Source organism: Brachypodium distachyon, chromosome 3 (assembly GCF_000005505.3).
Source record: "Brachypodium distachyon strain Bd21 chromosome 3, Brachypodium_distachyon_v3.0, whole genome shotgun sequence".
Lineage (NCBI taxonomy): Eukaryota > Viridiplantae > Streptophyta > Magnoliopsida > Poales > Poaceae > Brachypodium > Brachypodium distachyon.
In genome coordinates this window covers 31,472,351-31,498,491 of record NC_016133.3, presented here as the reverse complement: position 1 = coordinate 31,498,491, position 26,141 = coordinate 31,472,351, and the positions used below count along the sequence as shown (strand labels likewise).

General features: G+C 38.6%; 1 protein-coding gene and 1 long non-coding RNA gene across 3 annotated transcripts; both read left to right on the top strand.

Moving 5' to 3' along the window:
- Window positions 1–25,265, top strand: LOC100822132 (myosin-8). 2 transcript variants are annotated; one of them, XM_010236554.3, is made up of 39 exons: window positions 2–316; window positions 1,481–1,609; window positions 1,907–2,050; window positions 2,417–2,562; window positions 2,644–2,800; window positions 3,006–3,064; window positions 3,184–3,343; window positions 6,847–6,996; window positions 7,150–7,286; window positions 7,368–7,514; window positions 7,633–7,734; window positions 10,041–10,098; window positions 10,200–10,301; window positions 10,724–10,761; window positions 10,845–10,971; window positions 11,658–11,825; window positions 11,915–12,046; window positions 12,353–12,462; window positions 12,546–12,606; window positions 13,217–13,394; window positions 13,484–13,689; window positions 14,250–14,369; window positions 14,917–15,015; window positions 16,006–16,215; window positions 17,248–17,387; window positions 17,472–17,580; window positions 17,778–17,816; window positions 17,903–17,983; window positions 18,084–18,254; window positions 18,383–18,532; window positions 19,353–19,526; window positions 21,659–21,811; window positions 21,888–21,958; window positions 22,036–22,135; window positions 22,298–22,354; window positions 23,317–23,373; window positions 23,501–23,581; window positions 24,578–24,663; window positions 24,738–25,265. In XM_010236554.3, the coding sequence occupies exons 1-39, from the start codon at window positions 314–316 to the stop codon at window positions 24,853–24,855; spliced, it is 4,530 nt and encodes a 1,509-aa protein (XP_010234856.1). In that variant the 5' UTR covers window positions 2–313; the 3' UTR covers window positions 24,856–25,265. The 2 variants fall into 2 exon arrangements, with proteins under 2 accessions (XP_024316983.1, XP_010234856.1); XM_024461215.1 differs by lacking the exons at window positions 23,317–23,373; window positions 23,501–23,581; window positions 24,578–24,663; window positions 24,738–25,265 and adding an exon at window positions 22,838–22,992 and having other exon boundaries at window positions 1–316.
- Window positions 19,522–20,126, top strand: LOC112271602. Its single transcript, XR_002964878.1, has 2 exons — window positions 19,522–19,593; window positions 19,706–20,126. It is a non-coding gene; the product is annotated as an uncharacterized LOC112271602 (long non-coding RNA).
- Window positions 25,266–26,141: the final 876 nt, after the last annotated feature.

Here is a 26,141-nt window from a genome sequence, read left to right as displayed (position 1 = left end):
ACCAAAAAAAAAAAAAACGAGCCTGTCACGACCGGCCTCAGTCGTCGTCTCCTCTCTGGCTCTCTACACCCAACCTCGCCGCCGCCGCCGCCGCCGCCGTGGTCCGTCCACCCCGGGCGCTCCTCCCCCACCTACTCCTCCTCCTCGCGCGCCGTCTCCTTCCTGCTCCTCCCAGCGAGCTGCGCGCCTCCCTGCTGATCTTCCTGCCGCGCCCTCCCGTCAACGACCACGTCAATGGCGGCAGGACGGTGATCCAGCGGCGACAGCGACAGCATGATGCAACGGCGATACTGACGACGAACTCGACGGTACCATGGTAGGTTGCTTCTGTTTTGTGTTACGTCCATGGTGAATCGGCCAGCGGATCAGAGGAACGAACTCGAACCCCGATCTGGATCAACCGGGCGGGATCGGGATTCGACGATGGTTTGGACAATCCGGTTACAACGAGTCTAAGATTGTACTGTGTTTCAAGAGGGAGAATCTGAGAATGCTCCCAAAGCGCATTTCTCTGATATATATACTTCATTGTCTGACAGTCTGACCAAGCAACTGAAACGTTTTCTGGGTTTGGCATGAATTTTCTGGGTTTTAAGCTGTGATGTCCTAAAAACAGTTGATTAGGTTCAGTGTACAACTGAAACGTTGAATCTGATACACGATAGTAGGTTCAGTGTAGCACTGAAAGGTTTGATCAATGAGTAACTGATTACTGATGACTAAGCTTCGCACACATTGGTCGTTCAAACTCCACATTCTGCAAATACAGATTCAACCATGTGTAAGTGTGTAACACTTGCATATGCTCATGGTGTCAAGTCTAACGAAAAATCGCCACATTGCACCAGAATCCTAGCACATGCTAATACTAGCCAACATTTCCATGGGCCTCGACTCATCAGCTCAACGATGCCCAGATGGCCATACAGGCATCCCAAGAAGCTCTGATACCAACTGGAATATTAACTCGTATAACTTAAACCCAGACTGCAAGTGCTGAGAAAAAAAGAGCAGTGCAAAACAACCACAATACCGCCCAAGTAGAACTGGTATTTCAGCAACCTCAACAAGTAACAAATCCCCATAGCTGTTTTATACTCCAATTTTCTATAGTTTACTACTTCACTTATTTTGGGACGGAGGGAGTAGTTGAGTGTTATGGGTACAGTTGCATTTAGCTGAAATCAGGATTCTTTGTGGGGAAATTGTTCCTAATGGAACCTGATATCGGGCTTATATGATATTAGTGAGCTAGAATCAATAACAAAATCAGGATTTTATAATCTCTCTTGTCTATTTTGTAATTACTAGTTGCATGTCTTGATATTCTACTTGTAAGCTGTAACATCCAGGGGTCATGATTACAGAACGAGTATTACTACGTTGTTTTTCCAGTTTTATTTCAGTCAGTACAATATCATTGGTTAAATGGCTTCAATGCCATTACCATCTTGGTGTATTTATGGAAATTCTATTGCAGGGATCCATTGCCCGCTTTACAGTGGGTTCTCATGTTTGGGTTGAGGATGCTGATGTGGCTTGGATTGATGGGCTGGTGGAGGAGGTCAATGGGGACAATTTAACTGTAAACTGCACTTCTGGGAAGAAGGTCTGTTCCCAGTTTGTTGATAACTTTTATTCTTTTCTTTCTCCAAAAGTAACATTTATGAATGTATGTATACCAAATGTTTTGGCCTTTTGGGTCATTTCCGCTCATTCTTTACTAGGACTATTACACTATTTTCTCCTTGAGATTTTTTTTATCTCAGTCAACCATTATTTAGGTTGCAGCTGCAGATTTGTTAGTGCCAATATCTGATGCATGTAGCTTTTGACTGTAATCAAAGAATGATAAATGAAATTCAAAATTCATGCACTTAATGCCAAGTTTATATTCTAACTACAGGTTACTGCCAATGTGTCAAGTGTCTATCCTAAGGATGTAGAAGTGAAACGCTGTGGTGTTGAGGATATGACAAGGCTAGCTTATCTACATGAACCAGGAGTACTCCGAAACTTGAAGTCCAGATATGGAATGAATGAAATATATGTGAGTTGATCGCTGCAGCATATCAGCCCTTATGCTATTTCATTCATGCGTTCTTTGAGTCATATCCATACTTTACTCCTATGATTTATAGGTTGTATTGACACTTGCAAAATGCACACATGTTCTCTTGGTTGATAGTTGAATTACTTGATGAATTTGCACCTCCCGTACGATTGTTAGTTCTTATCTTTTCTTACTTTGTTGCCTTGATATTTCACCTGCGTTTACTATTTATTGTTTCTAGATCTGCATTTCTGCAATTTGGAACTTATCAACACTGTTCAAGTTCTATGTTTTGCTCTAACGAATTAAATTGTTAATTTGTCAACATGCTGACCTAATTAATTGATCAAACTGTTTTTCCAGACTTATACTGGGAACATTTTAATAGCTGTAAATCCATTTCAAAGACTTCCTCACCTGTATAATGATCACATGATGGGAATGTACAAAGGAGCCGAATTTGGTGAGCTGAGTCCCCATCCTTTTGCCATTGCAGACCGTGCATATAGGTGCGCTTTCAGCAAGCAAAGAGCTTTTGAGTTTTTTATGCTTGAATTCGTATATAAATATCTTAAATTCCCATGGTGCAGGCTTATGATGAACTATGGTATCAGCCAAGCCATATTGGTGAGTGGCGAAAGTGGAGCTGGTAAGACAGAAAGCACTAAAATGCTTATGCAATATCTTGCTTTTATGGGTGGCAAAGTTGAATCTGGTGGAAGGTCAGTGCAGCAACAAGTGCTGGAGGTAAGATCGTCATTAGTGCTTTCTGTTACCACTTTTTTCGTGTTGAACAACCATGAAATAGTGGATATGTGGATTATGAGCTATCATTTGGATTATTTGTAATCAAACACTTCATTCTTCAGGACAGCATGATTTGTGTCATTCATTAAAAATAATGTCGTATCACAGACTTATGTTTTCTAATATACCTTGTTGATTGACACAGTCCAATCCTGTTCTCGAGGCATTTGGAAATGCAAAAACTGTCAGGAATAATAACTCGAGGTAATGAACTTCAACAGAACTATGATTTTATTCTTTCATCATTGTTTTTCTTGGTAATATTTGTTCATTTAGCAGAAATTTGAATTTCTCTCAGCGCATTTTCTTATCTCATAATGCAGTCGATTCGGTAAATTTGTTGAGCTTCAGTTTGATCAGAATGGGAAAATCTCAGGAGCTGCCATAAGGACTTACCTTTTGGAAAGATCTCGGGTCTGTCAAATATCTGACCCAGAAAGGAACTATCATTGCTTTTACATGCTATGTGCTGCACCACCAGAGGTAACATGGCTAGTACAATTAAATTCTTGAATGAGTTTGTAACTACAGTTTGTGGATTACTATCTTTTCTACTTCGTACTTTCTAATATGCCAAAAGAAAAGGCTTTTGTGGCAAAGATATGATTCATGCTATAAAACGGATAACTTTAAGGTATCTAGGGCATCATATTGTGAAGCCATCTACTTAAAATACAAGTATACAACACATCAAAACTCAGATGTTGTGAAGCCATCTACTTTTGGCCAATCGCCTCCTGAAGATTATTATTGACATTGTTCATTGTAATCAATATGGCTTCATCAAAACTCATACCATCCAAGATTGTCTTGCTTGGAGCTTTGAGTATCTTCTTCAATGTTATCATTCCAAGAAGGAGATCAATGTCCTTAAGCGCGATTTTGAAAAGGCTTTTGATACTATTGAGCATGTGGCCATTACTCATATGCTCAGAAGCTTTGGTTTTGACGACAAATGGATATCTTCGATCTCTGCTATCCTCAACTCTGGTACCTCTTTGTTGCTTCTCAATGGTGTCCCCGGCAAGATTTTTCACTGCAAAAGGGGTGTTCGTCAGGGTGACCCCCATCCCACCTTCTCTTCATTTTAGCTGCTGACCTCCTCCAGTCCATCATTAGTCGTGCTCACTTGCTGGGTCTGCTTATTCCCATTCCCGACTCTGACTTCCCAAGTATTCAATACGCTGACGGTACTCTGATCATCATGCAAGCTTGCTCCCGTCAACTTCTTTGTCATAAAGGGATCCTCGAGACCTATGGTCAGTCCACGGGTTTTGTGTCAATTACAGAAAATCTTGCCTCCTCCCAATCAACATCTCTGATGATAAAGCTTCCCTCTTGGCGGGTATCCTTGGCTGCAAAAAATCTGCTTTCCTTTTCACTTACTATCTTTTCTACTTTCTGATATGCCAAAAGAAGGGGCACTTTTATGACAAAGATATGATTCATGCTATAAAACGGATAACTTTAAGGTATCAACGGCAGCATATTGTGAAGCCATCTTTCCCTCCATTCCACAATACAACGTGTATAGATTTTTTTTCATTTGTTCCACAATACACCTCATTTTTCTCTTGGTACCCGCACCCGGCCAATAACTAGTCACGTCCATTTATTATTAACCCAATATGAGTGGTCAGTCACTAGAAACGAGGGCTGTCTTGGTCCAAGTGCACAAATCTATATGAGTTGTATTTTGGAATGGAGGGAGTACTTAAAATACAACACATCAAAACACAGATATTGTGAGCCATTTACTTTGGGCCGATCCCCTCCAGAAGATTAGTGACATTGTTCACCGTAATCAATACGGCTTCATCAAAACTCGCACTATCCAAGATTGCCTTGCTTGGAGCTTTGAGCATCTTCATCAATGTCATCACGCCAAGAAGGAGATCATTGTCCTTGAGCTCGATTTTGAAAAGATTTCCTGATTAGCTACTGACCCCCTCAAGTCCATCAATCGTGCTCAATTGCTGGGTCTTCTTGGCCTGCCTAATCCCATTCCCAACTCCGATTTCCTGATTATTCAATACGCTAACGATACTCTGATCATCATGCAAGCATCTACCCGTCAACTTTGTTGTCTTAAAGGGATCCTGGAGACCTATGGTCAGTCCACCGGGCTTAATGTCAGTTACAGAAAATCTGCCTCCTTCCAATAACATCTCTGATGATAAAGCTTCCCTCTTGGCAGGTACCCTTGGCTGCCAAAACTCCTCTTTCCCTTTCACTTACCTTGGCCTTCCCTTGGATTTTTCCACTTTCCAGACCGTGATTTTGCTCTGCACATTGACCACATCGTCTTGCCTCTTGCTCCTCCCTTTAATCCCACGGTGGTTGTATCACTCTCACCGAGGCTGTTATGTCGGCCCTCGCCACCTTCTACATGTGCACTCTCTAATTGCCAGAGGGGTTACAGGTATGATTGACAAACCCTGTAGCATTTGTCTTCGGGGAAATTGGCTCTTGGATCATCCAAAGTCGCTGGTTACTTGGGATAAAGTTTGCATGCCCAGATACAGTGGGCCTTTAGGCATCTCTAATCTCTCGGCTCAGAATGACTCTCTGCTTATGAAATTCTTGTTCAAATTCTTTAACATGCTTGAGATTTTGTGGGTTTAGCTTATTTGGAGAAGATATGGGAATGGTGATGCTCCCTAAATCCTTTCGTCCTGAAGGGTCCTTTTGGTGGAGGGACATCTGTAACCTGTCTAACCATTTCAGGCGCATTGCCTCCTGCCAAGTTTAGCTATGAGACCTACACGCTAGCAAACTGCGCCACCACCCCTGCCTCCTTCTAAGTTGGCTCAGAGGCCACTGCCCACTGCCTTGTTTTCGTCGGACCCTTGGCGCATTATTAAATCTGTTTTTTCCCCTCGTTTGCACTCCTTTGCCCTGGATCCTCTTTGCTCGGTCAGAGATGTGCTTTAATGTGGGGATCTTCTTGATCTCTTTCATCGGCTCAAGCTGTTGATGAATTTTTGAGCTTCAGGTCCATCATCAGTCCCTTGCACATCAGCCAAGATAAGGACATATGATTTTTCCAATGGGGGAATGTTTACTCCTCTAAACATATCTATGCCAGCTCCTTCGATCATATTCAACAGTCTCGTGCTCTGAATTGATATGGAAATCTAAATGCTCCAACAAGCTCAAAGCCTTTGCTTGGCTTCTTTTTAACCACAGGCTTAATTTAATACCAAAGACTTGCTTCTTAGGCTTCTTCACTGGAGATACTCAGTATTGCGTCCTTTGCGGCCTTGGAGTTCTGGAAGACCACGGTCACCTTTTCTGGCGTTGTCCCTTTAGTAAAACCTGTTGGAACGCTATTGGCATACATTTCACCACCTCCTCTGATCATGGGACTCTCTTATCAGAAGCCAAGTCTAGCTTTAACAAGCCGTTTTTCAGAGATGCCTTCGTCACTGCGGTCTGGCACAGTTGGGAGCAATGCAAGGATTTCTTTTATGACATTAGCCTCTCCCTATCCTCATGGTGCCATTTGATCAAAAGGGACCTTCTTCTTCTTTCCTTTAGCTTAAGCCTGATCTGGCTCCTTGTATAGTTTCATGGCTGGTTTCTGCCCACATAAGCAGCTTTCTCCCCGCTGTGTATATTATTCCCCTGTGTACAGCTTTCTTGCGAATATTTCTACTATGTTTTAATAAATTTTTACTGTGGGGGACTCCCCTACAGTTTTATTTCAATAAATAAATAAATACAACACATATCTTTCTGGACAACATGTTTAAGGGAAAATTGTAAATTGGGTATAAACATTATATACTTATATATGTAATTTGTGTAATCAGAGATACCATGCTATAAATTACTGGGAACTAACACTTGGATAGTCGAGTTGGTTACTTGATCTGTAGGAATAGTTGCTAAACTTCTTCAGATGTTGAATGGCAAGCATAAGACATGTAATACACTGTGTTGGTATTGCTTCTCATTTCCTTTACTCGATATTGGTGTTTCAGGACCGTGAGAGATATAAATTGGGAGATGCCGCATCATTTCACTATCTCAATCAGTCTAACTGCATTAAGCTTGATGGAATGGATGACTCTTCAGAATATATAGCAACCAGAAGAGCTATGGAAATTGTAGGCATTAGTTCGGATGAGCAGGTAATCCCAAAGTGGAGGAAGTGATCCTAGCTCACTTGGGTGGGGGAGTGGACATAAAGTCCAACCACCTGAGTTCAATTCCTCTTGCACTTGAATTTGACTGTCGAGGCTTCCCTTACAGTTTGCTTAGGACTTCTGTTGCATACCTTGCAGGATGCAATATTCAGAGTTGTAGCTGCTATTCTTCATCTAGGTAATGTGGATTTTTCAGAAGGGAGCGAAGCAGATTCTTCAGTACCCAAAGATGAAAAATCCCAATTCCATCTCAGGACAGCTGCCGAGCTTTTCATGTACTACTCCTTTCTAGGGTTCTATCCAAAATATTTCCCAGACATCTTTTGACATGGCATGAACTTGGCAACATGCTGCAGGTGTGATGAAAAGTCTCTTGAGGAATCTTTGTGTAAGCGTGTTATGGTAACACGGGGCGAGAGTATTGTAAGAAACTTAGATTCACGGGGAGCAGCACTTAGTAGAGATGCACTGGCCAGAATTGTTTACTCCCGTTTGTTTGATTGGTAAGTTTCGAAACACACACTAGTCTAGAAGGTAGTTGTCATGTTGCTGTATATTTATGTCACTTCCATTACACAGAAAGATAACTGACAGTCTGACAACTATATTTCTGTTCTTTAGGCTTGTGAATAAGATCAATACCTCAATTGGACAGGATCCTACTTCAAAGCTTTTGATTGGTGTGTTGGATATTTATGGATTTGAAAGTTTCAAAACAAACAGGTACTTAAGTGGTATGCTTTTGCATGTCTTGTGTTAGGCTCAGTCTGTGATTGCTGACAATGTTGTGCTGAATTTATTTATAATCTACCGTAGAAAAATAGCTACAGAACTAGAAAAATAAAAAAATGGTTAGTCAAACGGTAAAAGAGCAAAAATCTGGTTAGATTATTACAGTCCACCACGATCCCAAACATAGCCTTAGGCCCTGTTTGGTTAGGCTTAACTTGTGGCTTTTGAATTTTGGCTTATAAGCTTTGAAGTTGGCTTTGGCTTTTGGGCTTTTGACTGGATATTGTTACACGATGGTATAGGCCAAAACCTAAAGCACATATAGGCGCGTTTTGGCTTAGAAGACAAAAGTCAAAAGCCACAAGTTAAGCCTAGTCAAACGTATTGTACTTGGCCAGCTGACAGGGCCAAGTTCTGGTCCTTGGCCACATGTTTGGCTGCAGTTTTGTTTTGTTTCTCTTTTACTTTGTTGGTTGCTTCTATTGGGTTTGTTTGTTTTTGTTGTGTTGGGTTGTGACCAACTTGTGTGGTGTTATACTTGAGCCTTGTTGGTATTTTCTACTAATACAAAAGATGCGTGATTTGGGGCGTATTCTAGACAGAAGATCTTAATGTACTTAGAAGACATAGGCACACATTCTGCCTTTTCAACTAGAAATATGTTATCAGCATATCTTTGAGGAACGTCTTGTTTGAAATATTTTTTTATTGGCTTTTGGTGACTAGGTACTTTATCTGAAGTTGAGTTTCCGATTTCACCTTTTTGGAGGGAAGTTACTGGAGCAGATGAATAGGTTAAAAAGTAAAATAAACTAGAATGTTCGCCGCTGAGAAGTATTCACTTTACTCTTTGGGTTTCAGTACAGCAGGAGCTTCAATGTATGAAGAAACTTCATTGCTTAAGTTGCACCTCTGCAAAGCAGTGAAACTTGGCTTATTCCACCAAATAAAATAGCCATTATGTAAAAATAAAGAAGAAGATGCAATGATTTGTATCTGCAAGCAAATAGCCCAAACATACAGTATCAGAATCATATTTTGAAAATAAGTAACTGGCAAGATTTAGAAGAAACATGACGAAGGTTTGAGTAATGGTTTTTACTCTCAGAAATTGCCCCCAGGGTCCCAAGTAGAAAAGCTTAATGGAAACTAAACAATGAACATCATGTGACTGACATGAATGGGGATATCGCATCATGTGGCTGGCATGAATGGGGATGTCATGTGTATGAAATTAGCTTGCAAGTTACATGCTCTCATCTTTGGCAGTTACATGGATGTTCTATAAATGATAGTAGCAACTGCACAACAATATGGGCTGCTAGTATGGTATTGGTACTCCTACAGAGAGCTAATCACTGGCTGGTGCACCTATATTAGGAAACTGAAACTTTTTACCATCACATTGGTTAGACTTTATGGATGTCGCTTATTGGGTAATTAATTTGATGGCAGCTGATAGCCTCGCCAAGGGCTGTCCATTGTGTGCACAAGAGAATGTAGTAACTTCTGTTTGATTCAAATTTTTGGAGAAAAAGAATATTACTCTTGACTGTTGTACTTCTTACAAGTACCATATGCTAAGGTGGTAGATGGTCAGCATGCACCAATTTGTTTGTCGCACTATCAGTTTAAGACCGACATTTAGCCTTGAAGCACTATTCAGTGCAGGATATAATAATAGATGACTTATGACTCACGTCTCCTTGGATGGAGCTGCTTTTAAATGACGTGGTGTTTTGACTGCCTGCCTTTTCTTTATGATTCTACAAAAGGATATGATTTTTGTATTTCAAAACATGTGAGCGGAGGACAATCATTGGTTAACTGAATTTGTGTACACTTAATTTGATTTACTCAATAGAGCAGTACATTTTTTTGTCACTTTTTCCACAGCAGCTTAAAAAGTAAGCACAACCCAACAACCTGTAAATTGAGTTTCGAGATATGCCCACAATGTTGCTAGTTTTCACATGATGTTTATAAAGATGATGACTTTTCTGTATTTCCCACGGAACTTCTAATGTGTCCAACATAAACTGGTAGATGAAAATTAACGCCATTAGATTGATATCGGAAATTACATTTGCATTCTTTTTTAAACCATGCTGAAAAGTTTGCATTGAAGACCAAAAATTTAAGAAATGACTTGCATTTAGTAATGGAGGGGAACTGTATGCTTAGATAAGCCACATGTGCCTCAGGCAAAACTTGTGAGAGCACGTGAATATGAAATGAAAATTAGGAAATAATTAGAGATGATACCTTCTTTATGTTGATATTTCTCTGTGCTTCAGCTTCGAGCAGTTTTGCATCAACTTAACTAATGAGAAGCTCCAGCAACACTTTAATCAGGTTAGAGAATGGAAGTCTAAGTGATACAAATGTTCTACCTTCTACATACTATTATGGTCAAATAAGAATTTGTATAAATTCTACATATTTTTTATGAGCAGCATGTTTTTAAGATGGAGCAAGAAGAATATACAAAGGAAGAAATCGATTGGAGTTACATTCAGTTTGTGGACAACCAAGAGATTCTTGATCTCATTGAGAAGGTGAAATGTTAAGCGTACTAGTTGAACCACTGTAGTTGTGTAGTTTCTGTCTCTGGGTGTTATTTGTAGTTTTATCATACTTTTTGTGTATGTCCCACCCATTTGGCCCATTCGGTGTTTGTTGCAGCGCCTTCTTTATCACCAATATGACTCTTTTGCTATATTGATATAGTGTGTTCTAGGCACACACTAATCTGCAGCCTCTTTGAACTACATCGGACCAATTATTACTCTTTTTTACTTTCATAGGCTCCACGTAGAAAACCAAAAAAGAATGTGAAATTATCATTTAGTCAAAGTTAGTAAACAGACTAGACTGTTTGAGTTCCGTGCATATCTTGTGACTACATAGAATTCAGTAATTTATTTCCAGTGAGCTTGATATGAAATTCATGTCTGATTTCATATTTCTTGCCATGCAGAAACCAGGGGGAATAATTTCTCTACTGGATGAGACTTGGTATGTACAAGTGACAGTGTAGCTTCCCTTTCTGTTTGATTATTATTCCGAACCTCTCTAACATACCTTATTTTATGCTTCAGCATGTTACGAAATTCGAACCATGAAATATTTGCTGAGAAGCTATATCAAAAATTTAAGGACAATCCGCACTTCAGTAGGCCAAAATTTTCACGGTCTGATTTCACTATTCATCACTATGCAGGGAATGTAAGTGGCATATTTCTTAAGCCTGTCCTACTGAATAAATAATTATGTGTAGAACACATGATGGCTTGGTTCTGCCTATGTATTCATGATAGTGTCAGCTCAATGGACATCTCAGCCTATACCAGGTTATGCTTGCTGAATGTTGATTATGTTTTGCCAAGAAACTTCGCTGAAGCTCTAAGCAATTGAGAAACAACCACAAATAAAAATAGTTCTATTCTATATAATGTGATTATGTATTTTAAACATTGGTTAAATGAGAATGTATCAAGTCGAACTCCAAAGGCTTAATGGGCTGTGGAAGAAGTTTCGAGTGTAGCATCCGATGGACTATTTTTAATGAATAACATGCTAAATGTATTAAAAAAAATCAATAACATGGTAACTTTTGAAGTTTAATTGGTCAGTACTGAGTAATTGTTTAGTATTTACGGACAGTAAAGTTTAACGGACAGTTGATGACAGTTTGTAGTATGCCTTCATCTCTTTTTGCTTGGACCTCAGCTTGCATACACTCAATGTCGTTGAAAAAACTTATCCAAAACAATCCTACTAGCATACAAAATATAAACTGTACATCTACACTGGAAATGCATTAATCTGTTGGGCAAGCTGGTGCCACCACATGTGCATTTCTGCAGTTGAGACTCGCACACTTATGCTATAAGAACTTTCTTCTTCTGTAGGTTACATATCAAACGGATCTATTCTTAGATAAGAACATAGATTATGCTGTAAATGAGCATCAAGATTTGTTGCATGCTTCTAGATGCCCATTTGTATCAAGTCTTTTTCCTCCTTCCGAAGAATCAACAAAATCCACAAAGTTCACATCAATAGGTTCAAGCTTTAAGGTAAAATAAGTCATTGTTTCATTTGAGCCATAAATTTTTTTATAGCTTTGTTGTCACAACTCATATAATCTTTTTCTGTAATATAACAGCAACAATTACAAGCTTTGTTGGAAACTCTCAGCACAACAGAACCACATTACATGCGCTGCATAAAGCCCAACAATGTTCTGAAGCCAGCAATTTTTGAGAACAGTAATGTTCTCCAGCAACTTCGATGCGGGGTAAGAAATTGTACCGTTCTCAGCTATATTACCGGAGTCCAGCAACGCAAATTGCACCATATCCACTATAGACGAAAGCTGCTCAAATAGTCAAATTTCATTCTCTTGAACTCATATGAGGTCAATCATGTGATGTGTAACATAGTAATTAGTGAACACAAGAATATTAGAAAATGTGGTCATTCTGCAATGTGGACATGGTGGCAGTATGCCAGTACATAAATCGACGCTGTCACTGTCATGTGCTTTATGCAGTTTTCTAGGCACTAGCTTTTCAAGAGTGACAGTGTTATGTTCTGTAAACAGGGAGTACTAGAGGCAATAAGAATAAGTTGTCTAGGATATCCGACAAGGCGGACATTTGACGAATTTGTTGATCGATTTGGTATTTTACTACCAGAAGTTCTTGGTGAAAGGTAAGTCTAGAGTATTTTGATTTGAGTTTTTGAAGCTTCTTATTTTTGTTTAGGGGTCTAAACTAATTGATCATTGTTTGCAGTTATGATGAAGTTACTGCTACAAACATGCTCCTTGAGAAAGTAAATCTCACAGGTTATCAGGTAACTACTTAGTACTGAAACGAGTGATTGGTGTGTTCAGTTTAATCCATATCCTTTCTTTGGCTTCTCAAACATTTTCCTGTAATGTCAAGGCGTGCAATTTATTTCTTGTTCCTGCACTGTTGTAAATATGCCAAGTCAGATAAGCAGTTTAAGTTGTATCTTGCTTGGTCCCTATATGTATGCTTGTGTATTCAGCCTTTATTCAAGGTAATTCAAAAGCCTAAAATAATAGAGAATGGTATATGTTGCACATACTATGTTGTTCCATCATAGAAGTTACTCTTTTGAAGCAGTGATCATTTTAGTTAGTTTAGATGGCTAGGTAGACTTGTCCAAAGATAATTCAGACACACAATCTCATTTGGTACTACTGGAAAAATATTACCAATTCTTTCCAAAAAGCTTGTATCAACAGAACAAGACGACAGAGTCTCACACACGTTTTGTCAATACATCCATCAGAATTATTAATAGGAGGGATAGCAAGTTTGACGCAATATCTTCATCCTATCAGAACAAGTTATGTCTTCTGTAGTACTAAACTTCTAATGCTGATGTTGCTTTCGTTCCTTTTGGTTTATCTTAAGGTCTAATGTCTGATCTACAGATAGGGAAGACGAAAGTGTTTCTGCGTGCTGGTCAGATGGCTGAATTAGATGCTCGGAGAACAGAGGTCTTGAACTGTTCTGCTAGCAAAATTCAGAGAAAAGTTCGTTCATACCTGGCTCGCAGAAATTTCATTGAGTTACGAATGTCTTCTACTCAGCTTCAGGCAATATGCAGAGGTACATTAATTTTTACTGCAAAACGTATAATATTTGTCTTGTCTGATTTTTATGTGGAGATAATGACTTCTGAGCTGTGACAACTGAAGGGCAAATTGCAAGATTTCATTATGAAGACCTCCGTAGGAAGGCTGCTTCATTAAAAATTCAGACCTATTATCGTATGCACTTTGCAAGGAAAAACTACAGAGATATATGTTCTGCATCGACTACCATTCAATCAGGTCTGCGTGGTATGGCTGCTCGCAGGGAACTGCATTTCCGTCAGCAAACAAAAGCCGCAGTGATTATTCAGGTGTGTTTTTGGTTCTCATTTATGTTTCCATGAAATGCTTGGGGAATAAGGTGTGCAGAATAGAAGGGTCAATATTTATATTTTCCTACTCAAACTCATGTGATCTTTTTCTATTGGTAAATTTTTTAGATCATAATGTTGGTGATCTTAAGTTGCATTGATGGCACTCGTACTCCCAACGAAACTTGCATACTTAGTTGATATGTCAAATGCCAAGCTGTATAAACATAAGTCTATAACTTTGTCCAAATGGGTACTCTTGCACATTATATGATGCAACCAAATCTTATTAATGTATGATGATCAACATTGTTAGATGGAACAATAGTTAGTAAAATGCAAGAATCATGGTTCTTTTGTTTAAGTTAAAAAATAAACCTTGGTGCCATTTTTCATAACTGCCACATCATTGTATAGTATCTCTACTTCTTCAAGTGTGTATCTAACTGGGTGCTATATTGAAGCATTCGCATATGCATCTCCCTTTCTTATATTTCACCCTTCACTCCATATATGTTATATTATCTTAACCTCAATCTGAATGATTTCTTCCACCGCAGAGTTGCTGCCGTAGTGATTTAGCAAGCTCACGGTATATGGGCTTAAAGAAGGCAGCGATCACAACGCAATGTGCTTGGAGAGGAAGGGTGGCCAGAAGAGAACTTAGGAAACTTAAAATGGTAAGAACTTATGTCCTGGCTCTCTTTCTCCCTGTCTCTATGGCCTATTGTTGCAGTATTATTTGATTATTTATTAGTCTGTCACACTAGAATTGCCAATAATGTCTATCCATAAGAGGTCAATTATCGACCATGTAATGGTGTTTCAAGTTTTGGTATAAACTCCGTCCAGATTTATCTCTAACAACATGCCATGCTGTCACTACCCGTTGTAAATTGGTGTTGGTTTCAGGAATTCGAACTTCGTCAAAAGTTGGAAACCTCAGGAGTGTTGGTTCAACTTATAGCTTCGTTAACCTATCTTGAATCTTCTCCAAAAATTTGTTCTAGCTTTGTTCCTATAGATAAATATAATATGACCATGCTAGCATCAGAATTGTTCCTAAACTCTTTCATCTACAAGCTTGCTTAATGCCATAAGTCCACAGCTGTCACAGTTCTGGAATTCTGGATCACCAATAAGCGCATAGATAAGTGTTCAGTACAGTGCTATTTGGTTAAGGTACTTTGGTCCATTGATTTCTTGCCTTTTTTTTATTACTTTCAGGCTGCAAAGGAAAGTGGTGCCCTGCAAGCTGCCAAGAATAAGTTGGAGAAGCAAGTTGAGGAGCTCACTTGGCGGTTGCAACTGGAGAAACGCATGAGGGTAAACTACTGAATTACAGGAATTTACGGTCTTGCAATTTAGGAAAATGTCCACTTTGAGCCCCTGAGATTTGGAGCCAAGTCAACACAAGTACACAACCCCTTGAATTTGAAACCAGGTGTCCTGCCCCTTTATCTTCACAAAAACCCTTCAATAAGCCACCTTGTAGGTTTGCCCACGTTGCACGTGAGTGTATGACATGTCCGGACTTATCAAATAGACAAAGTGCCTCACTGACACAGCTTGAAAATAGAAATTAAAAGAAGGGAGGAGAAGAGACGTTGGGGGTTATTTGAACGGTTTTGTAAAGATTGGGGGGGGGGGGGGGGGGGGGCAGGACACCTGGTTTAAAAATTCAGGTGGTTATGTTGACTTTTCTCCAAACATCAGGGAGCCAAGTGGACTTTTCTTTTTCCCTTGAAGTTAATATGGTTTCAAAAACACCATATGCTGCATGAACATTATTTTAACTTCTGTAGCTATGTAATGTTGTGTTGCATGACCATATTAATCATTACTGACTTTTACATCTCCGCTAGCTGTTCAAATTATTGGCTTAATGCAGCTGCTTGTCACTTAAATGCATTTAAATTGGTGTTTACAAATTGTGATTGTCGTCATATGTTTAATGTGAATTGCTAAAGGGACATAGGTTCTTCTAGTCCATTTGGGAGCGAACATCAATTATTCTTTTATAATGATACTTTATTCTGGCAACTGTTTTGCATCTGATGTGCAGATCTTGGTTATGATTGTTCTTAATTTCGAACTCATAATCGCACTATGTCGACCAACTGTCTATACTATACAATATAGGACAAAACTGAAAATTTACATTTATCTGGTAAACCTAATACGCAATAGTTAAAGTAAATGTTTAACTTTGTAAAATGGAGATTACTGTTGGCACAACTTCATTGCAATGAACGTCCAATCTAGTTTTTTTTTTCATTTGTATGCAAGTGCCTTACGCATTTTGCTTCCCTGCAGACTGACATGGAAGAAGCCAAGACACAAGAAAATAGGAAGTTGCAACAAAAAGTGCAAGAACTGCAATTGCAGTCCAAGGAGACAAAAGATCTATTAAAAAGGGAACAGGAAAATGCAAAAACAGCATGGGAGAAAGCTGCCTTGGTACCAGAGATCCATGCTGATACAACTCTTGTTGATGAGCTCACTGCTGAAAATGAGAAGCTTAAGGTGAATATGATATGATCGTTTTTATCTTTACTGCAATAGATTCATTACTTTAGTCAGTCTGCGCACTCTCATGGTAAATTGGAAGACTCTTCACTGTGAGTAAAATGCAAATGTTAGGCTAATATATGTGCTGAGGAATGGATTAAAGGCACTACCTTGCATGACAGAAAGTATGGTAATGGTGCTGCTACCATGACCAGTGTAGAAAACATTCCAGTATGCTAATATTGTAGATTGCTAGGTTACAATGAAGATTATCTCTGGATTTTTTTTATCAACATATTACACATGCAAAACTATATTGTTGGAACCAACAAAATCCTTACATTTTTTTTGGGCAGAAGTCATGTATTAGGCTTGAATATCACTGGTGTAAAATTGACTTAGTAGCTTCAGTAGTTACAGTGAGAAACTGAGAAAAACAATGCACTACCTAATTAAAATAATCAATTGAAAATTGTTAGACTTTGGATCCATTCTTCAAGTATCCAATCTGCTGGGTGCTTGTATGAATACATGCATTCTTTCTCCAATTATGTTTCGACCTCAGCATGGCTTCATACACCCATATTTTTATTGACTAACTGAACACTTGGCATGAGAGAAACTGTCCTAACTTATTCAATAGTATCTAATAAAGGACCATAATAAAGTACTCATCCTTTCCATGTGCCATTTACTTGAAGGAAAGCTAACTCGACATGTGAGTTATGCTGATTGAATGTGTTGTATGACTGGAGTCCTTGGCTGGATAGTTGTAGAGTAGTTTTATTTTCCTTCTTTTGCCTCTCTTGTTGTTTTGGCTGGCAGCTTGGTGTAGAGTGGTGTTTTGAATTTTCTTTTCTTGTGTTGTTTTCGTGTAAGTTCTGTGCCTTCTTGGCGTTCTCCTTCTAATGCAAAATGACACACATTTTCATGTGTGTTCGAGAAAAAAAAACTAATGACATTATCAATTTCATTTCACTCATTCATATCCATATGTGACATTCCTAGCCTAGCGAATAACTAAAACATTTCTTCAAATATTTGTAGACGTTGGTGGTATCTCTCGAGACAAAAATTGATGAAACAGAACAAAAGTTTGAAGAGATGAAGAATGCCAGAGAAGAGTTGCTAAAGAAAGCCATAGATGCAGAGTCAAAGATAAATGGGCTGACCAACACAATGCTCAGGTTACCCCCATCTTGATAAATATTTTGCATGTGTTCATTTGCCAATAACCTTACATAGTGTTTTTTCTACTGTGTGGCCGGCAGTTTTCAAGAAAAGATGACTAATATGGAAGCTGAAAATCAACTTCTCCGGCAGCAGGCGCTGTTGCGTACGCCTGTGAGAACAATACCGGAAAATACATCTCCTAAATCTGTATGTGGTCTCTATATGTCTAATCTGCTCTACCACTCTATCCCAGCCTTGTTCCTTGATAGCACTTGTGAATTTTTATATCAAGTGTTTGAGCATAAACATAGGTCTGCTGGCATTTGTTTTTTTTTTCATTTATATCTGTGTTTTTTGTACCTTTTAATTACTGACATACTTAAATCACCTTCCACCTTTGACAGAACTTGACTAATGGCAGCCCACACAGTGAGGAACAGATGGTCAGAAGCAATTATCTTATACAATATATTAAATCATTACACTGTATGTTCTTATGTTTGAATCTAAATTGGTCATTTCTACCCAGACACCCCATGGCACCCCTCGAGCACCCAAGGATTATGGGAACTTAGCACAACCAAGGGCATCCTTTTTCGAGAGGCAGCATGTATATTGAATTTCTTATATTTAAATATTTGAATTATCTAGTGAAGTTATAAGTATCTTTTGATGATTGGCTTCACCCTTACATTTTTATTTTGCTGCAGGAGAGTGTCGATGCACTTATAGATTGTGTTGCTGAGAATGTCGGCTTTAGCGAAGGAAAGCCTGTTGCTGCAATAACCATATACAAATGTCTTGTTCATTGGAAGATCTTCGAAACAGAAAAAACATCTGTTTTTGATAGGCTTATTCAAATTTTTGGTTCTGCAATGCAGGTATCCTCTGATTCTGTTGATCCTATTTATTTTTAACAGTGACTTGTTTCGCAAGAACTTTGTTCCCAGTACATATCTATCAGTTTAATCAATATGTTCTTAAAGGCATGGCATCATATGCATTTCAGAATCATGATAGCAACGAGGATCTTGCATACTGGCTTTCGAACTCATCGACTTTATTGATTATACTACAAAAGAGCCTAAAAGCTGTTGGTTCATCTGGAACCACTCCACGGAAAAGACCACAGCCTCAGTCATCGTTCCTTGGGAGGATGGTATGTTCCATTGCTTACTTTAGGAACTGCAGATTCATCATATAGACCTGGAAGTCCTTGGAATTTGGAGTTCTATGTGTTTTATACGATCAATACTTATTCTGTTCAATTTAGAAATATACTTGTAAGAAACATTTGACCATCATATATCCAATGGCCCCTATTTTGTTTAAAAAGAATCGACCTGGTGAAATGATACTGGTAGATTTGTTTCGGCAACATTATTATGGAAGTCAATTACTGAGGGAGTGGCAAATAATTAATTGTGGATGATAGGTCTTGAGTGCAATCTTGGTGACAGAATAGTTACTACTCCCTGTGCTTCTATGAAAGATGTTTTAGTACAGTAAGATTCTTTCAAATTTGATGTCTGAATCTCTGATATATAGACAAAAAGTATCTAGATTTTCATGGAGAGTATTGAAATTAACAACATGGATATTGTCATTGGTTTTCCGTTAGAATTATTCCATAGAATTAATTAGGCCATCCTCATCCTGGATAATATTTTCCTAATTATGCATCTTTGTGATGGTATGCGCATAATAATATAGGTTTCTCGGTTAATGCGTATGTATTGCTTTTGATACGAGTAAGAAATGATGTATCCTGACTCTTGGCATGGCATGATTTGTACTCCCTCCGATTGATTACAAGTGTCGGGGATTTAGTACAAAGTTAGTAGATCGGAGGGAGTAACAAATGATGTGTCCTGACTCTTGGTATGGCATGGTCTGCACTACTGTTTTACTTCTTTCCGTGATCAGATGGTTGGTCAGTACTTGATGATTGTGTTATTCTGCTGGTATTATGTGGTCAGGTGTTCCGTTCTTCCACCATCACTGTCGATATGGACCTGGTGCGCCAAATTGAGGCCAAGTATCCTGCTTTTCTTTTCAAGCAGCAACTTGCAGCATTTGTGGAAGGCTTATATGGAATGATCCGTGATAATGTGAAGAAAGAACTATCTTCATTGCTCTTGCATGCTATTCAGGTATCTTGCTTTATCATGTGGTCTGGGTCGGCTAATCTCATACATCAAATCATCAATTGAATCAGCAGTAAGAAAATCTGATATTGCACATTCACAACTAGTCAGGTTACTTTGAATGAATGGAATGTTATCCATGATGCATGTCTTTGTTTTACTGAGCCCTATTATTTGTTGACTAGGTTTTGCATCCAATGTTTTACTGTCTCAACTAGCACGTTGTCCTGGGCAATTATGGGGGAAACATCTTTAATCAACTTTATATTATTGGTTTTCACTTGCGCCGCTTGGCATATCTGGAAGCAACGCAATGGTCTAGTCTTCGATAAGGTCACCCTTCTGTTAGTCGCTGGTTTAGTTGCTTCAGGCAGGCATTAATGTGTCATTACCCTAGGCTTAAGGAGCCTCTTAGACTTGCTATTTCTGACTGGCTGAGGTTTGTTGACAATGTAACTTAACTCCTCGTTGTTTCTGTGTGTACTGTACTGTGCCTTGTGTCCTGGGGGTTCCCTCCCTTTCCTTGTAGTTGTGGATATTTGTACATATTTTCTTTTAGTATAATCACTGTCGGAGCCTCTCCTACAGTTTCTTAAAAAAAACTTTTTTGGTCCATGTAGATATGAATTGCGCAGGAAACATCTTTAACCATCTTTAGTTTTTTGGCTCACAAAGATGTTATTGCTATACTATTTGCAAGTACACTAGATCAATGATAGATGTTTGTCATTTATACATGATATTAGACCAGTATAAGAAATTAAACTCGGGTCACAGTAGACCGCTTGGCCGAGTGAGCTGACATAATGTGCTTGGCTGAGTGAGCTGACACTCGAATAAAGTTTAGAGGTCATGAGCACGATTGGTCGTTATAAAGGAATAATTAATCAACACCGGTACTCCTAGAAAAGTAGAAATAACCAATGTCGCCACACCTAGAAGTATGGAAGTATATCGAGTGATGCAGCACAAAGTTGTGGAGGAGCAACTCCACCTTGCTGCTATAATATAAATAGCACAAATGTTGAAGGAACCACTTCAACGTGCTGCGCTAGATATCGCTCTAGGGGCGGGGAACTGCCAAGAGTTTAATCCAAACTCTTAACACACAAGATCTAATCCAAGATCTAAGACAAAGAACATAAAGTGCTCTTTATTGATAGATAGGTAGTGGTACATAGTCTGCCCCAAGATAGAGGTGTGGACCTCTATTTATAGGCCTCAAGAGCTTGCACTACTTAGCTCTACTTATAACTAGAAACTTCTAGGGAACACTACTCAAAGCTAGGAAAATATCCTAGTTACAACTTATAGTAGAACACTCTAGAAACTACCACAACACCTATGACTAAAAGACAAGTTACTTAGAATATAGTAGAAGTGTGTAGAAGCCTTGAGAGATCTGACTTCGACTTTTATTTTATTTTGGTCTTCTCTACTGTCCCTCATCATCGAGTCAAGTCATCGTTTCAACATGAGAGACAACCTTTTATTTTTTATCCCGTTTTAGATTGTGATCCAAAATTAAAGCATAGATCACGAGCTGACTGGTCGATCAAACCGATTGATCGTATCTGGAATTAAAGTTCACAGCTGCCGCAGGTCACTACCTGAGACGGCTGATCATACATTGTATTTATATATCACATCTGTACACAAAATTTGTGTGTACAATTATAGTTCTTCAAGTACCCGTCAATAACTTGTTCTTGCAAAAATATAGATTGTGATGAATGGAGCTTGACTTACTACTTAATATTCTCATGAATGATTTCTGAAGAAAAAGAACAAAAAATAAAGTTGAGAGTTCATAACATATTGATTGCCCAATAGAGTATGTTGGGTTCGGCAGCATACAAATAAATATTTGCTTACCACTAACCGTAACTTATGCGGCCTATGTGGGCCTTAAACCATTTTGAGGTTTGACCGCTAGCCCATCAAATATACCCCCCTCATTAAATCTTGACTGTTAACTATAAGATCTAATTGTCTGAATAATTTGGATGCTGTAGAGTCTTGCCTCAGGAACCCTTTATTATTCTCCTAGTATATAATAGATTCCTTTGCCAGCAAGTTCTTGGAAAGTTTCATTTTTACCTTTTAGGGTTGATTTTTGGACTATGTTGGAACTGTAGGTCCCAAGAATCATGAAAGCCAGCATGGTAAGAGGGCATTCATTTGGGTCATCAACTTTGCCGAGGGGGCGTTCATTTTCAAATCAAGGTAGCTATTGGCAGGCGATAGTCGACAATTTGAATGAACTTTTGAATATCTTGCGAGAAAACTGTGTAAGTGTTAATTACTATTCTACATACCTTCCCTACAACTACTGGATAGTAGTCTGAACGTCTCTTGAAATTTTAGGTTCCTGCCATTTTTATCCGGAAGATATTTACCCAGCTTTTCTCATTTATCAACGCTCAACTTTTCAATAGGTAATTGCCTGTGATTCTAGCATTAGCGTTTCCATTTCCCCCCAAAGTATAAATTGGTTGTTCTGTCAAATCTGCAGTCTTCTTGTACGCCATGAGTGTTGCTCTTTTAGCAATGGAGAATATGTAAAACAAGGGTTGGCACAACTGGAGGTTTGGTGTGGTGAAGTAAAGCCAGAGGTAAACATACGAGACAGCACATATATCTGAGCGTCTAGTAGTAGTACTGCTGGATTGTTGACAGTAATCCAATAATGTTGTTAGTTACAAGCTTTTTGTCAATATTTCAATGTTTATATTCCATTTTTTCACTGCTCTCACCTAACTGTTAAATTCTAACAGTATGCAGGATCTGCATTGGATGAACTCAGGCACATAAGGCAAGCTGTTGGTTTCTTGGTACGTTGCATCACATGTGCTTTTATTTTAGATCCACTGATTACTAGACCAGTTCCTATGTACTGTTATTTCCTATCCTTAAATATATTGCCCCCAAGTTGCATATATCATGTGGTGGAACTAATGCAAAAGCTGAAGTCTGGAAACTATAAAAGATATATCAAGAGATGATGTTTACTTTCAATGATTATATCGTCTGTGTAAAACACACTAGCGATTGAATCCAGTTGTTCTTAGGTGGTCAGAGAATCCAATATGTTGATATTTATACTGTTCCTGAATATATTAGGGATTGAACAGTATACTTAGTTATGTAGAATGGAACTAAATTTGCTTTATTTAGTTGAAGAAAAAAAAGATATCAATGTTTCATACTCACGTAATAGATTGTGTTTAAATAATTGCGTGGTGTTCTCTGTAAGCTGATGTAATGTTTTTTTTTTCTCTTGAACATGCATCTAAATGTGTACCATTGTGTATTAGAAGAAGAATGCCAAAGAAGGCACAAGCGTAACAGCACATACCACCAGCAGTGGCAGCCAACCATGAACCAAACGAAGATCTGCACCATACTAACATACTAATCTATCTACAAAACTGATGCGAAGTTTTCAAAGTATCATTTGTTGAAAAAAGTATTCATATCTATATTGCTCCTGGAGCATTTTTTAAGCTTGTGCAAACCAAATTCAAAATACTACATAAGGGCACCATAAACCCAGTATGTCGACAGAAATCTATATGCCCTGGCCAGCAACCCTATTACCGTACTGTGTTAAATCTTATCTGCTTGATCAGGTTTGAAGAAAAAAAAACAATGCGGATTTAGTTTCCTTTCATGTAGCTTTCTTTTCTAAAGCTGAAATGCCAGTGAATATTTGTATGTTGTGTTCCATGTCTTGCTTGAAGTCCGCAATATGAATACTAAATAGTCAATGTGTATATTCGTGCTGTTGATGCAGGTTATATTCAAGAAATTCAGGATTTCATATGATGAGATAGTTCATGATCTCTGCCCGGTAAGCTATTTACCTTCCTCTGCATGTGCGTGTGTGGGTTGGGGAGAGAGGGGGATAGTGAGGCATGCACATGCTGTATGCATGGAAACATATAATTGAACATTGCATCTACTCTTGTATTATGCAGGTACTCAGTGTCCAACAGCTGTACAAAATATGCACTCAGTACTGGGATGACAAATATAATACAGAGAGTGTATCTGAAGAGGTAACTCTATAAAGTCTTCTACCTCCACGTTTAATGATATCCACGAGAGTTAGCCTTCTTTGTTCACTGAATGTGTCACGGTTACCTATATAAAAATAATTCCCCATTGGTTCCCATGTTTACCCAAATTTCTGTGTCGAATTCCTACTTTCTAAAGTGCCATACTTTCTGAACCTCATCACAACCTGCACATGCTTCTTGTGGTGGTACACTGGTACTCCATCCAAACTGTTTTACATCTTGCTACCAATTCCTCCCCCTGCACCTTAATGTAGATAACCACCTAGGTTGTAATATCAGAGTCTGCGATTTGTGAACTCGTGAAAATTAGTCAAATATGTAAGCACGAAATATTCTACTCCCTGTCCAACAAAGGATGTCTCAAGTTTCTCAAAATTTGAATGTATCTAGACATGACTTAGTGTATGTATGCATTCAAATTTAGTCAAAGTTGAGACATCCTTTGTTGGACGGAGGGAGTACTTCATATGCAACTAGGATGTATTCCCACCCTCTATTTTTGTAAAGGCATATAAGCCATTAATTGTAGAGGAAAATTACATCATACCACTTCCATGGTGTTATTGTCTTCAAATAGGAAATAAATGACGATGAGAGACAAGACATAAATGAGGGCAAATCAGAGGAAGGTTAATAATTCTATGTGCAAGTCCCATATCGTGAAAGATAATTGAAAAAAAAACTATAGGCCTTATATTTTGAAATAAATAGAATATGAAGTACCATTTCTGCGAAACATATATCACGGAAACCTAGCTAGGTGTTGTTGTCAAAGTTTGCATTTCGATGAAGTGCCACTCCAATGTTATAAATGTATTCAATACCATTCCAAAAGAGTGTGTCTATATATACACACATATACACACACATTTCGCCCCTTGTTTTCTTGGTTTTCTGTTCTTAATTGACCTTTTGCCCATTTATAAAACATAAAGTAGGTAACTGAGAGCTCATTAATTTGTCTCTTCATTGTAGGTTCTTGACGAGATGAGAACATTGATGACAGAGGAATCGAGCCATAGTACTTCAGACAGCACCTTTTTATTGGATGATGAAATAAGGTACATGCTATTTTTTACCATGTCCTATGCTTTAAGGACATGCTAACACTGGGTTTTTTGTGTTTGCATCGCAGCATGCCGATATCACTTGAGGAGATAGCAGATTCTATGGATGTCAAGGAATTTCAGAACGTAGCCCCACCGTCGGAACTCGTTGCGGTCCCTGCTTTCCAATTCTTGAGGAGCCGATAAGCCCTCAAAGATGCGGCCTGTTCATTCGCTCAGCATATTCTGCTGATCTACAGCATATATCTCTGTATTCTTCCTCATCGATGTTGTAAATTCAACATAGGGTTTCCTTTCTACTCTATTCTTGCAGTCCAGTCGTGCCATGTAAATCTTTATTCTTTCCTAGATAGGTTGGGTTTTGCGTCCCATTTTTTTGTTGGCTGGGATGGGAATAATTTCCCTTTCCCTCCCATGTCCATGGCACTAAAGAATGGAATTATTCATCCTTTCTAGGATGATATAGGGTTGTGCAGTGGCTCAAGCATTATTCTTTCCTTGTATATATTGTACATTACCTTTTATTTTATGAAACGTGCTGTTGGGGCCTCCGCAACAGTTTCCGGTAAAAAAAACATTATGCTATGGTACATTAAGGAGATAGCAATCATGTGTATGCATATTCTGGTACATTTGATGTGAATAACTGTACAATCAGATATATTTTTCGAGGTCATGTGTTCGGAATTTGTCTCTGAGTTTGCAAGTATTTTTCTTCTAATTGATGGTCCCATATCACCCTGCATGTATTTTTGAGGTCATGGGTGGATCTAACTGATAAATTGAGACGACCAATCTCTTGACCAGTGCGATCATGTACAGTTTCACCGAGGAAGATGCCTTTTCACAACAAGGTTGGAAAAAACTATTTAAAGACGCACTTTCAAATAAGGTTGGAAAAAACTATTTATGCATGAAGCTGGGCATGCTTTGACATATACTAACTCCCTACGTTTTCTTATAATATCTAAACATTTAGAGTTGTTGGTCAAACTTTGTCAGCTTAGATCGAGTTTGTAGAAAAAATATCAACATATGTAACATAAAGAAATGCAATATGAAAATATTTTTTATGGTAGTCCTAATGACACTAGTTTGGTGCTGTACATATTGATGTTTTTTGTTCTATAAACTTAGCAAACTTGAGAAATTTGACTTAGTACAAACTCAACACATTTTGTGGAGTAAGCAATAAGGTGCAGCTACATTTCTCGACGATTTGGCACCGCTTGTGCGTGAACCTGAGCATGCTTCTCATGAGAACAATGAAATAATTCAATGAGCTCGCAGACATGCAGCCACGTCTTATGAGCAATGCATTATCATCACCGAGCTGCTGGAGGAAATGCGGATGCCAAGTTGCCAACCAAACCCCATATTGGTAATTGACGTCTTATGAAACAATGCATTATTTTATTATCGCGATAAACTCTGAAGATGGATGGAGCAACAAGCCGCCAAGGTGCAGAAAG